The sequence below is a fragment of the Calidris pugnax genome, unplaced genomic scaffold (genome assembly GCF_001431845.1).
Source record: "Calidris pugnax isolate Ruff unplaced genomic scaffold, ASM143184v1 scaffold29, whole genome shotgun sequence".
NCBI classification, from domain to species: Eukaryota; Metazoa; Chordata; class Aves; order Charadriiformes; family Scolopacidae; genus Calidris; species Calidris pugnax.
Window position 1 is genome coordinate 1,680,645 of NW_015090768.1, and position 14,983 is coordinate 1,695,627.

Below are 14,983 nucleotides of genomic sequence, written 5' to 3' on the forward strand. Positions count from 1 at the left end.
GCTTAAAGCTCTCCAGAGTTTCCTTCCAGAGGAAGGGCGCTCTTCCAGCACAGATGAGGCTCGCTTATGAGATGGATGTTATGTCTCAAAAATAGATAATCCATTCCGGAACATTTCCTAATAAATATTTTACAGGCTGAACTGCACTCCCAAGTATCGGCATAGCTCAGAAGAGACATCCTTTCTGAGAAGCAATACGCACCAGTGACACAAATCCTCTGGTTTTAATAATAATTTATGCAATTCCAGAGGAAAAATCCTTTTTCTGCCTTCAGCTGCTGTCTCGTACCTCTCAGCAGGAATCGGTGACATTCAAAGCAATATTAAGACAGTGGGCTCTACTGGCTGTGAATATCAAGTTCCATCTCCCACCAGCAAAGGAAAGCCTTGGTGGGCTCCAGAGGAGAAGCAGTGGAAATGGGGCACAGCGAGGACAAAGCAGGGCAGGTTCCTGTCCCCAAACCTTAGGGTGCTGTGCTCCTTGCTGTGCCCTGGGTCACTTGGACATCCCCCAGCAAGACCCCAGGGGTCTTTGGGAGCTGTTGGTGCCGTGCCTCAGTGGTACCCCAAAGTTGGACATTTTCACTTCAGGAGCTCAGAACCAGAGTTCGCAGAACTTCTGCTGTAGTGATCTAGGAAGTAAAATCCATTGGTTTCTAACCCAGGATTGCCCAAAGTGCTTGTTTTCTGGCCTGGTTTCATCCTGGTTGTTACTCAGTGTTGGGATCTGGGTAAGGATGGGATGAGTGGGAATCCATACAGGAGCTGAGAGCTGTCACACCTCGCATGGAACCTGTTTCTGGGGTGCCCACCCGTGCTCAGGAGCAGGAACCCCTTGCTCTTCCTCTCTGCCAGGACCATGCTGGGGGGAGGCAGTGGTGGGGGCTGTATGAGGTGGCTCCCCCTCCATCCCAAAATCATAGACCTGCACAATTTAATCTGCGTAGCTCCAGGACGAGGTTAAAGCAGACCCTGCAGACTCTCTCCTCTCTAAAGGAACCCGGTGAATTTGGTGGGGTGTCCCTGATGCTTGCTAAGTAATTTAATTTAATAAGATTTACCCTCACACACCACCCCCCCAAACATGGAGAGAAAAGCAGTGAGGAGCAACGCCTGGGCTTGGTGACCTGGGAAAGAATGTTCATGTGCAACCCCTGAGAGTTCCCCTGAGTCCTGACAGAACAGAAACAATCTTGGGGAAATCACTACAGAAAAGGGATCTGATCATCTTCACACGAGTCCCAAGGGAGTCCTGACAGAACAGAAACAATCTTGGGGAAATCACTACAGAAAAGGGATCTGATCATCTTCACCCATCCCATTTCTGGAGAAGAGTCAAGAAATCCTCCCGCGAGCACAGCAGCCTGTTGGCTTTCCATATCACCTTAATTAGCAAACAATTAGCTCTCGGAAAGAGCCGTCTTCTCGCTCATGCTGGGCTTGGTTCTGCACCCAGGTAGGTGGCACGTAGCCGAGCCCTGTGGTGGGCAAAACACAGCCAAAACCTGATGAAAAGGGGGAGATCCCCAGCACAACCATCCCATTGGATTCAGATGGACAACAGTAAATCCATCCCCAACCTTGGAAGGCTTGGAAAATGTTGTCTGGAAGTGGTCTATCTGCCTTCAAGCAAACATGGCTAGCTGAGACAGCGGGTAAGTTACTAATTAGTAGTTAGCGTTTCATTGTGGCTAATAAATATCTCATAAACAGCAGAAACGATGTTTCACAAGTTAGCTCGGGAAATCAAAGGCGGGTGAGAAGGGGAAACCCAAGTGGACACAACCATTTCTTGGATTAGAAAGGGCTGGTGACAACTTCTGTCACGGCCCTGCTGTGTTTCCCCCCGGGATGCTGCCAGCAGTCCCAAAGGACACAGGGAAGCGGAGCCTTTGCACAGGGAAAGTCTCTGCTCTTGCAGAGGAATCTTTGAATTTCCCCTAGTAAATCCCCGCAGATTAAACAGGACACTTTCCCCACCAAACGCTTGCAGTCGGGACAGCCCAGGTACCGTGTGGATTTAGGAATTCCCAAGGACACAGTCAGTATGAAGGTCAGGAGAGAAATGGGCATGGGTCAGCTGATGGTGCCAGAGACCCTGAGGTGAGCGTTTCATAACTATATCTGGATTTTAAAACTAAGATGTTATGGGATTGCAGGAGCCATAACCAATGAAGAGGAAAGGGCTGCTGGGTGAAAGCCTGTAGGAAATCACTGCTGATGTGACCAGGTGGATCTCCACAAGCTCCTCTGCAGCGATACCTGCACAGGAGCATGCTGCTGCCAGCACACATGGGACCCTGGTCACATATGCCACATACATGGACCACACGTGTCCTCACACTTCTTCTGGGCACCCTGCCACCCCGGCAATGTTCCTCTGGCCTCTCATGACATGGTTTTGCTCAGAGTCTAACACAAGTAATTTTACGTGGTTACTACCCCTTGTATTTACAGCTACGGAGCTGAGCGTAGGTTTATTGAGATGAGTAATTAACAGCAGGAGAAGATCTCCCAGATGACATCAGCTCTCCACATAGTTGTGACTCAGCAGCTGCGATTACAGCATTAATAATTCTCTGATATAATGGCAGTACAGTTTATTAGAGCTAATTTCCATCCCTGTGTATTGAGCATGAAGCAATGTTGATTAGCATACTGTTAAATCTGCTTTACTCCCCTATTTTCATTATCTTCATTATTAATTTCTTATTATTAATTTCAGAGAGGAACTTTCAAAGTAGCTCCGTGCAACTGGGCACGTTCCTGCCTTTAGAGGCTCTTTTTTTTGAAGGTCTCAGCTATAGTTCCCCTTACTTTTTGGATGGATTTGACCCAAGTTCTATCTATCCAGGTGTTTCTGAGAACCTCACAAAAATCAGGTGTTCTGGTTCTATCTCGTGCAGCTGAGCTGAGAATCAGCCCTAATCATTATCAGCAGCTGACATGGAGATATCTTGCTTCTGTGCCTGAACCAGCTGGCCCAGGAGCTGAGCATCTGCTTTTATTTCCCCCCCAGTAAATAATGCAGAGAAATGATGACAGGACTTGACAGGGCCTTGTGTTGAGATTGAAGCTACTTGAGGAAATCCTCTGGGCTTTTCGTGTTCGATAAAAAAATTTGGGAGCAGTACGAAATGGGTCCAAAGACCTTTTTTTTTTTTTGGAGTGGGAGGGGAGGCAAGCATTACAAGGCTTGCTGCTTAGTGAGGATAGACCTGGGTGCAAACCAGATGGGAAAATAGCATTGAGTCGTTGAGGCAGCAAGTAGCAGGGACCTTCCAGATCATCGAGTCCAACCATCAACCTGCCCAAACCCCCACTGACCCATGTCCCTCAGCACCACCTCTGCCCGGCTTTGAAATCCCTCCAGGGATGGGGACTCCACCACTGCCCTGGGCAGCCTCTGCCAAGGCTTCACAACCCTTTCAGTGAAGAAATTTTCCCAATGTCCATCCTAAACCTCCCCTGGGGCAACTTGAGGCCATTTCCTCTTGTCCCATTGCCTGTTCCTTGAGAGAAGAGACGGACTCCCACCTCTCAACTTCTTCACCAACAGCTGTGACAATTGTTGCTGAAGAGATTTAACTCTTCAACTTACAGGCCTGAGCGCTCCCCAGCCAGAAGCTTCTGTCCTCATCCCAGCAGCATCGCCCTTCTGTGATGAGGATATAACTATGGCTTTTGGAACCACGGGTTGATTAATAATTTATTATTATTTATGCGATTTTATTCCACAGGAAGAACAGGGGACTGTGAGCCTTTATACATAAGGGCCAGGCAGAAATGTGTGTGGTTGGGGTGGACGGGAGGCCAGGTGGGTCTGCAGGAGAAGCTGAGGAGAACCACATTCCTGTAGACTTTCAGAAGTATTTTATTTGCCTCTTTTGCAGCTGTTGTTCCCCAAACCAGGCCCTCTGGTTCACAGAATCAGGGGAAACATCTATGGCACTATCTTTAACCAGTTACCGCTTCTGTGAAGGGGGAAATTGCTCTGGACTGGACTGTCCTATCCTGAGGTCGGTGGAACAGGGAGGTCCTCAGGCGGGTGTACGGGTCCCTTTGGCTGTGGAGTTTCTCCTGCTGTAATTTAACTGTAACAACAATAAAAGAACGAAGCTTTGCAAAAGGGTTTCTTAAACACCCCCATCTTGGGCAGCAGGAGAGTTACAGACAACACACCCAGACCCTGAAGACACCCCTTGGCCAAGACACCCCCATTTTCAAGGCTCCTGGTCAGAGCTGAGCTCTGAACAGGGACATTTGTCTGCCTTGTTCTCTTCCTGCTGAACGTTCCAGCAGCAGAGCACCACAAATGCCCTTTGTCACATTTTAAAATTGGCGTATTCCTCCTTTCCCAGGGCCTGGCCCTGTCCAAACACGCTGGTTGGAGACCATCCTCTCCCCTGAGGTAGCTCAGCTGCATGATGATGACTCCCTGGTGGCAGCCCAGGGACCTTCTGGCTTTTTACAGACTTCCAGACAGGTCCAAGCCTGAGGTCATGCTCAGAAAAAAAAACCCACAAAACATTCTAGAGGAAAAAAAGAGAAGAATTCTCATCCAGGCAATGCAACAACCCCCTCCCGCTCACAATCAGGCACAGGGTTGGTTTTAATTGTAATGATGCAAGACGTTGCTGTTCACAGAATCATAGAATCACAGAATGGTTTGGGTGGGAAGGGACCCTAAAGCCCCCCCAGTGCCACCCCCTGCCCTGGGCAGGGACACCTCCCACCACACCACGTTGCTCCAAGCCCCCTCCAACCTGCCCTTGAACCCCTCCAGGGATGGGGCAGCCACAGCTTCTCGGGGCAACCTGGGCCAGGCTCTCACCACCCTCCCACCAAACAAGTTCTTCCCCACAGCTCAGCTCCATCTCCCCTCTTTCAGGGTCCAACCCTTCCCCCTCCTCCTAGGGCTCCCCTCCCTCATCCAGAGTCCCTCCCCAGCTTTCCTGGAGCCCCCCTTCTTTAGGGACTGGAAGGGGCTGGAAGGTCTCCCCGGAGCCTTCTCTTCTCCAGGCTGAATCCCCCCACTCTCTCAGCCCCCCCTCCCAGCAGAGGGGCTCCAGCCCTCCCAGCATCTCCAGGGCCTCCTCTGGCCCCATCCAACAGCTCCATGTCCTTCTGATGGTGATGGCCCCAGAGTTTGGGGGGTGTCTCCCCAGAAGGGAGCAGAGGGGCAGAATCCCCCCCCAGCCCTGCTGGCCACACTGCTGGGGATGCAGCCCAGGGTGGGGAGGTTTCTGGGATGCTAGCCCATATCGCTGGCTCCTGTGGAGCTTCTCATCCACCAACACCCCCAAGAATGATTAAAGAACAAACTCCTAATCAAGGAAAGCAAGCACTGTTAACATTCCTGAGGAGGAACACCCTGGAACAGATGAATATACGGACCTTGAGAACACTACTAATCAACATGTTTTGGGGAATTTAGCCAACTTGGCAAGACGGTGAGGATTTAGAGTGTCCCAAGCTGAACCACCTTCATTATAATACTAAAAAACACGCCAATAGGTCAAGAAGGCCATCGCCCAGGGGAAGACCACTCCCCTGAGCATGCGTATTTGTTACAACTCAATTATTGTGCAACCATATGTAAATTACTAACAAATCAAATCAGGTAGGAGGTACTAATATGGCAATGATGATGTAAAATGTGTTTATAAACCACGCAGAAAGTCCCGTGTGATGTGCTTGGATTTGTGGGAAGCCATCAAACACCCGGCTGTGCGTGACTCTTGAGATAAATAATCAATGTCTCACCCTGGCGTGTGAGATGGGCCCTCCACTGGCGTGGCTCGCTAATTAAGACATCCATATTAACCCGCTAACAAGCCCCGCTGGCATGGTCCCTCTGTGGGTGCGGGTGGGTGGCTGTGGAAAGGCGGGTTCGCGCCTGACTGAGGGGGCCGCCATGGTGGCCGGCGGCCATTTTGGGGTGTGAGGGAGGGCTTGGCTCCGCGGGCGGGCAGGGGGGAAAGGGGCCGGGGAAAGGGGCCGAGCTCGGCCGCACACCGCCATGGCGGGGCCGTGAGGCTGCAGCCGATGGTGGAGCGCCATCTCCTGCCCGCCATGGGCCCGGTTCTCTTCGGCGGTGAAGCCGGTGTGGGGGGGGACGGCGGACATGGCCGCCTGCCCTGTCAGGCACCGGGTTACCCGGGTTGCTTTCAGAGAGGGGCTGCCGAGAGACGGTGTCTGGGGACATTCCTTTATAAAGGAGGAGAAATACAACTTGTGATTGCGAAATGCAACTCTTTGTTTTCCTGGCCGGTCTGAGGGAGCTGTGTCAAAGCAGTGGACCTGAGCGGTCCGAAAGGCTGGGCGGCTTCTCTGAGGGAGGGTGGCGGCGGTGCCTCAGGTCATCCCCGCCGCTTCTAACGGCAGCGGGACAGGCAAACCCACCCGCTTCTAACGGCAGCGGGACAGGCAAACCCACCCGCCTTTTAACGTCTTAGGGTAAAAATCAGCCGCGAGTGTGAGGTGGGGAGCGGGAGGGCCAGGTGAGGGGCGGTAAATCCTGTCAGCGGTGCTGGTGGGGGGGGTGGACGGCGGGAAAGAGCATTTGTGCACGGAACGGGGAAAGGACGGAGCACCCAGACTCGGCTCCTTTAATCATCAGATTCAGGTGGTTGTGTTGATTATTTATTTTGAGGAGGGAGGGGGAAGGTTGGATTATTTTGAGGCGGAGGGGCAGGGCCCTCACCCTCCCGTTCCCCCGGAGCCGTGTCCCGCCCGGCCGCCTGCGCGTTGCGATGCCCGGGGAGGTGGCACAGGCTGCGGCCGTTCCTTCATCCATCCATCCATCCTCCCATCCACGCATCCATCCATCCATTCGAGGAGGAGGAGGAAGGAGGTGGCAGGGAGCCCCCCCTCTCCTTTCTCCCCTCCCCGCGGCGGCGGGGCTCCGGCCGGAGGCGGCGCAGCCTCCCCGCCGCTGCCAGGCGCTTTCGGGCTCGGCTCTCTGGACGGTGGAGCCGATGGCTACAGGTGAATTCCTTTCCCCTTATTAAGTGTGCATGGGGTATACGCCTTGTGTGTGTATGTGTATGTTTGCTTTTTATTTCTCCTTAAGAAAAAATGGATGGGAGGGGAGCGACTTACTTAATGGCTTATTTCAATAACGGAGCGTAATATTACCGAGGTGATGTGAATGATTTCTTTCTCTCTCCCCCTGCTCCTCTCTTTCCCCATTGCTCTCTCCCTCTCCCCTCTCCGCAGGCCACCTCTGTGCAGGGGTGTGTAAACTTGAAGAACGCGGGCTTTTGCACTTAAAAATCTCCAGTTAAGATCGCAGCGCAGCAGACATGCCTGAACAAAGCAATGATTACCGGGTGGTTGTCTTTGGAGCAGCCGGGGTTGGCAAAAGCTCCTTGGTGCTTCGTTTTGTGAGGGGGACTTTCAGGGAAACCTATATCCCCACCATCGAAGATACGTACCGGCAGGTCATCAGCTGCGATAAGAGCATCTGCACCCTGCAGATCACAGACACCACGGGAAGCCATCAGTTCCCCGCTATGCAGAGGCTGTCAATATCCAAAGGGCATGCTTTCATCTTGGTGTACTCTGTCACCAGCAGGCAGTCCATGGAAGACCTTCAGCCTATCTTCGAGGAGATTTGTCAGATCAAAGGGGACATCCAAAAAATCCCCATCATGTTGGTGGGTAACAAAAGCGACGAGACCCAGAGGGAGCTGGATGCCAGCGAGGGGCAAGCCTTAGCCAGCAAGTGGAAGTGCTCCTTCATGGAAACGTCAGCCAAAATGAACTACAACGTGCAGGAGCTCTTCCAGGAGCTCTTGAATCTGGAGAAGAGGAGAACTGTCAGTCTCCAGGTGGACGGAAAGAAATCCAAGCAGCAGAAAAAGAAAGATAAACTGCAAGGCAAGTGCTCTGTTATGTGATTGACTTTGGCTGGACTCGCGCCGCTTGCGTGGTGCAATCGGAGCGTGGACTCCTGCAAAATATGTTTCTGCCGGAGGTTTCAGACTTCATAGGGCTATTGCTTTTCTCTGAAATCTCTGCTGGGTTATTTTATGTGCTGGTTTTAAAAAGGATGGCTTTCTGCATGTGTATTTTTTTAAAACAATAAACGTTCAATGTTAGCCATTACATGTGACGAGAAGTTTTTAATGCAAGAAGTTTACAGAAGAGGAAAAATGTCAGTCAGAGACAAACATCTCTATTCCTGTGAAAACACACTGTTTTTTAAGTATTTCCAGCCTATTAGCTCAAAAGAAATCATGGTGTTTCTAATGCGTAGTACTTGTTTTCAGGCATCTTTTGACCCGAGCAAATCTTTAACAAAACTAGGCATTTGCACTGCAAATAAACAGGTGTGTGGCTCCAGATCCTTACATTTTTGGCAGGCAGGCTGGCTTGCCTGCCAAAGACACAGTTTTTAGGTGGTGGGAGTTAAGTTTTCCTGTGTGCTCTGCATTCCCTGAGACTTCTGCAGTTCTGAGTAATTACATCTTTACCTGCATCTAATCGCTTTGTTTGCTTTTTTACCCCCTTTGCTCTGTTCACTGAGGCAGGAACTTCCATGTGCTCTGGCTCCAGGTCCAGGGGTGATTCCTTAAGCAAGAGCTGCCTCCTTAATTAAGGTAATCGGGCTGTTTTAAGTACTAGTTTAAGTAGTGGTTGGTTATCCTGGTTATCACCTTTCCTTTCTCCAGTGTCTGGTTCTGCATGTGGCTGAAGCTACTTTTGCAGTTGTCTTGGAGTCCTCTTAAATATTATTTCACTCCCCTTTTCTTATTTCATGCAAGTTACCCAGGTTTTAGTTGAGACTTAGGACAAGTCGGTTCAGGTGACGCTGCTTTGGGAGGAAACATCTCCACCTGGAAGCTGCATGTTTAAAACAAACTCCTCTCTGAGGGAAACTTTTAGCAGGCAATTCCCTTAAATTAAAGTACTGGAGATACGGGTTTAGTCTCTCTCTTGTCTCTCCTCCTCTGTTTTTCTTTTTGGCTGTTGTCAAGAGACAAGCCAGATAAGTCTCATCTGCAGTGCGTGGTTGAGAAAGATTTCAGGAAAATTAATGCAAGAATTTGCCGTAGATCTCCTGCTTTGTGTACGTATTTGTCAGAAGACTTTAAGGGCCTCGGGATTGCGCTGTAAATTTGATTTTTACACAGCAACATCGTCTTGACGCAAGAGACACGGGAGAGTGGAGTTGCTTCTTTTTATAGCACTTTTCTAGTGAAACGCTTTTATTGTTGAAGATGAACAAAACAGGGACCGGGAGGTGCTGGAAAGTACGTCCCTTTCTGAGTCTGAAAGCACTAGTGTCTATTAATAACTGCTGCTTTTCTGCGTAAGCTGCGGGAGAAGGGCCTGTTCTCCTGCCGTTACGTCTTCACGTGTTGCAGGCTCGGTTCTGCCCGAGTGTTTGGTGCTGACTGAAATGTGACATTTGCTTGCCAAAATAAAACCTGGACTTGCCAGGCTGGTAACAAAGGCTCGACGCCTGATTTTTCTCACTGGAGGTGACACCCCACCAGTGTCCTGTGCTGGGAGCGCTGGTGCTGACTGGTGCAGGGCTCTGTTGCCATCAGGGCTGAAGGGTGGCTGTAGAAGCAGCCGTAAGGGCTTTGCTTGGAAATAACTCTTGCCTTTTTCCTCTTTCCTCTCTGACTTTGTGCCTGGATTTTGATATCTCTGTTCTTTCATTTCCAAGCAGTTACGCAATGCTTCTCTGTGGGTCGTTTTCAGCGTCTGGCAATTACTGCTGCAAAGACTATTTCGGTTCCATCCCAAGCCTTTGAAACCCCCATAAAGTCATTTTATATTTAAGCCTTTTTCAAATGTCATGGGACCTAATAAGGGCTCTCCAACTCCCACTGCCTGCGCGGAGGTGCCTGTGCAAAGGCAGGGCAGCTCGTATCTGCAATTATTCCCCCAGCCGAGATGTTCCGCAGCGTGTCATTATCACTGCGGTCTTTTCCCTCTGCGTGGGATGGAGATGGCTGAGGCCTGGGGTCCGGCAGAGCACAAGGAACAACTGATATGAACAAAACAGAATGGCTGATCCCCCCCACCCAAAATCTCCCCCTGCTACGGAAGGAGGTCCCACAGGATGATGGAGATGTGGGGTGCTCCTGGAGATGGTGTGGGGGGTATCCGCATCCCACCTCCCAGTCTGGAGAACATTGGGAAGGAGTAATGCCTGGTGTGGCTGTATAAATCATCTGTGTTTTGGGTGTGCTAGCTCAATGGTATTGCAGATTAAAACTGTATTAATAAATAAATTGTGTAATTACGTTTGTTTCCGTATAAACTGAACTAGTCTGGTTTTTGTGTGTCTGTAATCTACCATTCTTAGAAGAAGGGAAACTTATTTTAATTGAACTGATACCTATCAAGATGTTAGCCATTAAAAATTCCATACAAATCTAAATTACAGGGCAATATCTCCACAATCTTCCAGGGAGCTATGTAGAGAATGCCTGCACTTGGAGTGAAAAATACCATATTGCTCGGGGGACCCTGGATAATTGTTACGAAAGAGCAGCCACATTCCACTTGTAAATCAATGTTGATTCATAAACCTTGTATTCGGATCTGCTTCCTCCTAACCCACAGCTGGGGGGTTTGTGTGCAGCTGCTGGCATCGTTCCTTTCTGCTCTTATAGCCACAAGTCCTGGGCTAATGTCATTTTTCTGAAGTGATGGTGTAACTGGGGAATTGCCACCCTTGGACTAACTGGAGAACAGCTGAAGTTCTGTCGTTTTTAGGGACTGATGGGTAAGTTTTTGCTAAAACCCTGTGTGAAGTAGTATGTGCTTCCTACAGGTAGTGTTTGAGGAGTTTGTGGCACACACGCTTAAGTTCTATTTCTCACGTAGGAGCATTTTGTTGAGTTAAATGTTTTTTCTTTAAGTATGAAAGTGTTTTGTAGTATAAGGAGTATATTGGAAGTAAGTGCTTTAGACGCACACTGTTCCTATCTGGCAAGCAGGATGGTAACTCAAGTATTTCTCAAGTTGGTTGGTTTTTCTCTTTTATCTTTATTTTTTCAATTTATTTTTCTCATTCAATCAAACTTCATTCGATCCCAGAACTCACTCTTTTTCTGAAATGTTCTTCAGGAGTTCAGAGGTGGTGAGACAAGGCGATGGGAGTTGCTGATACAGCTTGTTGAGTTGCTATTTAATTGCCTCCGTAACGTCTTTCCAGGATCACGAGGGGAACGCAGTTGACTAAAAATTCTCTGTACGACATCCTAAATGAATGCTGGGACCTGCTGGTGTGGCTGGAGGAAGGCTGAGATATTTCAAGCACACACACTTACTGCTTTGCCCAGCAAGGTATGTATTTCCAGCTCTAATTTAACCCTGTCTTTCCGTTTCGTTGTCAACTGGTTTAATTTGGAAGCGACGTGGAATGAGTGGAGCATTAATACAGGTTTTCCTTCGATTTGCGTTTCCCAATCTTGAGATTGCTTTAAAGCTTGGCTCAAGTTTTTGTTCTGAAACATCAATTCCTTGCTTTCTGCTGCTGTAGAGCTCTTGAATAATGTTCAGGGACAGTGTTGCGGTTCCTTCCCAAGGAACTGTTAAGCAATATTCAGGCCAGAAGGTGTCGGATCCGAAGAGGTTTAATGGGCAAAGATAATAGCTCTGCAGGCCTTCTGTTTCTTTGCTGGAGGAAAAAAATCACTCATGGCACCTTTCATTTTAAAGCTGTTGCGAGGTTTCCTCTCTGCAATCCAGACATTGAAATGTTTCTCCATTAGTAATACTTATTATTTCCATGCAACACTTGTCGACTGGCTGGAGGCAGCTTCCTTCCTGAACCTGGCCAACGAAATTAGCGCGGAGAGAAAATACCGGGGAGGAGAATCACGAAACAGCTCTGCTGCGAGTTGCAAGGGAAAAATGTGAGCAGTAGCTGGAGTGTCCACCCACACATGGATTTTAAAAACAAGCAGCCAGAATATTGCTATATTCTAATTCCTCTTCCCGGCGCAAAGCAGGCACATGATTAATGGAACAAACAGCTCTGAATAATAAGCAATATTGCTTTATATGCATGGGCCGTAGCTACAGGGTACTTGATGCTCTCTAGAAGAGTGAAAGCGCATCTTAATCACCGTCTGCCATCTTCTGCAGCTTCTGCAGCGTAAATTAAGTACGTCAAAAGCATCTAAGAGCTAATAAAAATGCTAAAGACCCCTTAAAGCTAATTGTGGCATGGCAGCCTCCTCGTTAATGGCTATTGCTGCGTGCCAGTCCAGCACTGCTACACCTGAGTGTTTTCTTTTTCCTCTCTCATCTGGAAGGGATTGGATTTATTTATAATGACTACAATTTAAAATGTTTTACTGATAAGGGTATATTATTAACACACCCCTGACGGGACCCCTGCATCTCACCAGCTGAGCCCGTGGTGGTTCCTCCAGCTGCAGGCAGGTGATTTTCCTACCCTGCTAAAACACACCCAGGCAGCAGAGGAGTAAAAGCTTTGCATCTCCAGCATCAGCCAGAGTCGTCTTGTTTCACCTCTGCTTTTCGAGAAGGGCATGTGTGACAGCTCTCCTTACCCAGAGGTGAGACTGAAATAAAACACATCAACATCCTGATGACGTCCAGGGCTGAGCGACCCGAGTGATATCCAGGAGTGCAGTGGGACACCCAGGAGAGGTGTGGATGTTGGGTGTGCAGTTTGTCACCCAGAAATACGACGACATCTGCTCAGCAAAGTCTTTGGGTGAGCTTTACCCAGCCCCGGGGCTGAGCGTGGCAGGGCTGTAGGTACCCCCTGCAGCCCCTCAACATGAGACAGGAGGTAGGACATGGTCAGGATCTGCAGTGGTGTGACAGCACCGTGTCACGGTCACATCCCTGGCACCAGGAGGCAGCACAGCAGATGGGCAGAGAAACCAAAACCATTTTCACCCAGTGGAGAAGAGAAAAAGTTGCTCCTTTTTACCCAGAATGACAGCAGGGGCAAGGGTGTAACGTGTCTTTTGATGAAGACTCCCTTTTTAAAAAATGCATCCTGTTTTTCAGCCAGGTAAGAGGAAATTGGTCACATCTGACAGATTTATTCTGCGTAATTCTATTGGTTGGTGTTTTTTCCAAGGATTAGTGGGCAGAGCACTGCACCGAGCTCTCCAGTGTGGGGAGCAGCGGGGAGCCACCTTCTTTTTATATCTCAGTGATGCATTTGTGCCTTTCAGGCTAAAAATATCTAAGGATGGGGCTATAAAGACTCTTCTCTCCCACCTTGTGGTTTTTCCTTTGTTCCTACGTGGTTTTCTCCAACCCCTGCATCCCGTTACCTGCCTCAGGCTGCCCGTGGGCTGTATAGATTTGCTGAAATGAATGTGGAGGTGCCAGGGTAATGGAATATACTCAATATATTCCCCCTGCCTTCCCGGAGCATTCCAGCAGAGCTGCAGGATGTAGCTCTGTCCCTGGGCACTCCTGACATGTCATTTCTGTGAAGTAAAACCCACAAACAGAAAAAGGGGGAAAAAATTTAATAGATAAGGGGATGTTCATGCTCAAATTTGTTTCAGCTTCTTCTGCTCTTAGAAGCTTTACCAGGTGGAACAGGGAGACTGGCTGGTTTCTTGATTATCTGGAAATATTAGCCAGAACGTGGCTCAAAAAAGGGAAGCTATTTCTGTTGACTGTAAGAAATTATTCTTTTCCACAGGTGTAATTCCAGGCATTGATTTGTTAGGTTCTTTTTTAGGTGAAAAAGTAGTCTTTACACACAAGAAAGGGGATGCTGAAGTGTGGCTGGTGTTGACTTATTGCGTGGGTCACGCGTAACAGAGGGATGTTTGGTGTTTAGTATTTTTTTTTTTGTTACATTTATTGCTACTCAGAATGGCCTTAGCCCTTCCTGGGGGTGCCCAGCACTGTTACACCCCGCAGCAGCCATTTTCCTTCCCTGTGATGTTGCATTTGGAGGATTTCAGTAGGACGGGGGCAATTTTTGGCCGTTGTGTGTTTTCAGACACCAGTTGCTGGAGTAAATCTTGCTGCTTTTCCATCTTGCAGGATGTGGAACGGTGCGATTCTCTTACAGGACAGGGTCTTTTATCACACAGACTCCTTTTGGACAGCCATTCCCAGGGAAGGCTGGAAGGAGAAGAATCCAGGGAAGGATTTGAGTGAGTTGCTCTTTCATTTGTGAAAGGGAATGAATGATAAAAGGGAAAATACACACAGGGAGTGTTCAGGCCGTATTGGTGGGGGCTGGTGCTTTGGGGCAGGGGTGGGCAAGCAGGGATGGCAAAGCCAGGGGAGCCTGGACTCTGGCTGCTTCTCACATAACATCCTGTATCCACTTTTTCTGCTGGCAGAAGGGTTTGGGGAACCATTTGGACTTTCGTCCCCGAGCACTGCAGGCACTGGTGCCCCCTCCCTGGAGATCTTCCCGGAGATCTCCCCGTGGGCTGAGCTCACTGCCCGTTTCCACACTGGAGCAGGCTGGGAGAGATGAACAGTGAGATTTCTCTCTTGGGCTTTCTCCTTTAGCAGAGTCTATTCAACAAAACAGCCAAGAGATCAATTTTTGGGGGGGTTGGGAAAAGAATCATTAGTTCGGGCTTTGCTCTGGGAATGCAAGAGCTCAACTGCAGGGATGGAGACGGGTGATGGCAACGTGAGGACCATGGGATGGGAGTGATGGGGGAGCAGGGACCACTCTTGGCCGGGGACCACGGTGAGGGGCTCCGACCCCAGCCCGGGGGAGCTGTGAGGGATGGCTGCCCTGTAAACGACACGGCGCCGGCTCCTCCGCCTCCGCTTCTCCTGCCCCACGTGGCTACAGGGAATTTGATTACTCCCCTGCTCTAGGGAAAACCTTTCTTGTCTGCTGGCTGTGCACATCTCTCTGCTTTATTTATAAAGTACATTTGACTGTGACTCTGGACTCCCTGTCCCGGGAACTGAACCCCCAGGACAGTCGGGGCCACCCCATTTCCAAAAGACATGACAAACCCCCCTCCAGCACCTTTTG

General features: G+C 49.4%; 1 protein-coding gene across 2 annotated transcripts; it reads left to right on the forward strand.

The window, feature by feature from the left end:
- Window positions 1-6,549: 6,549 nt before the first annotated feature.
- On the forward strand, window positions 6,550-8,112 carry DIRAS3 (DIRAS family, GTP-binding RAS-like 3). Of its 2 annotated transcripts, none has more exons than XM_014937118.1 (2): window positions 6,550-6,628; window positions 7,222-8,112. In XM_014937118.1, exon 2 carries the CDS (start codon window positions 7,308-7,310, stop codon window positions 7,902-7,904), a length of 597 nt encoding a protein of 198 aa, XP_014792604.1. In that variant the 5' UTR covers window positions 6,550-6,628; window positions 7,222-7,307; the 3' UTR covers window positions 7,905-8,112. The 2 variants fall into 2 exon arrangements, with proteins under 2 accessions (XP_014792604.1, XP_014792593.1); XM_014937107.1 differs by lacking the exon at window positions 6,550-6,628 and adding an exon at window positions 6,679-6,990.
- The last annotated feature ends 6,871 nt before the right edge of the window (window positions 8,113-14,983 follow it).

Bases quoted from the DNA above. Each gene is read 5' to 3' on its own strand.
- DIRAS3 (XM_014937118.1), top strand. From the start codon at position 7,308: ATGCCTGAACAAAGCAATGATTACCGGGTGGTTGTCTTTGGAGCAGCC.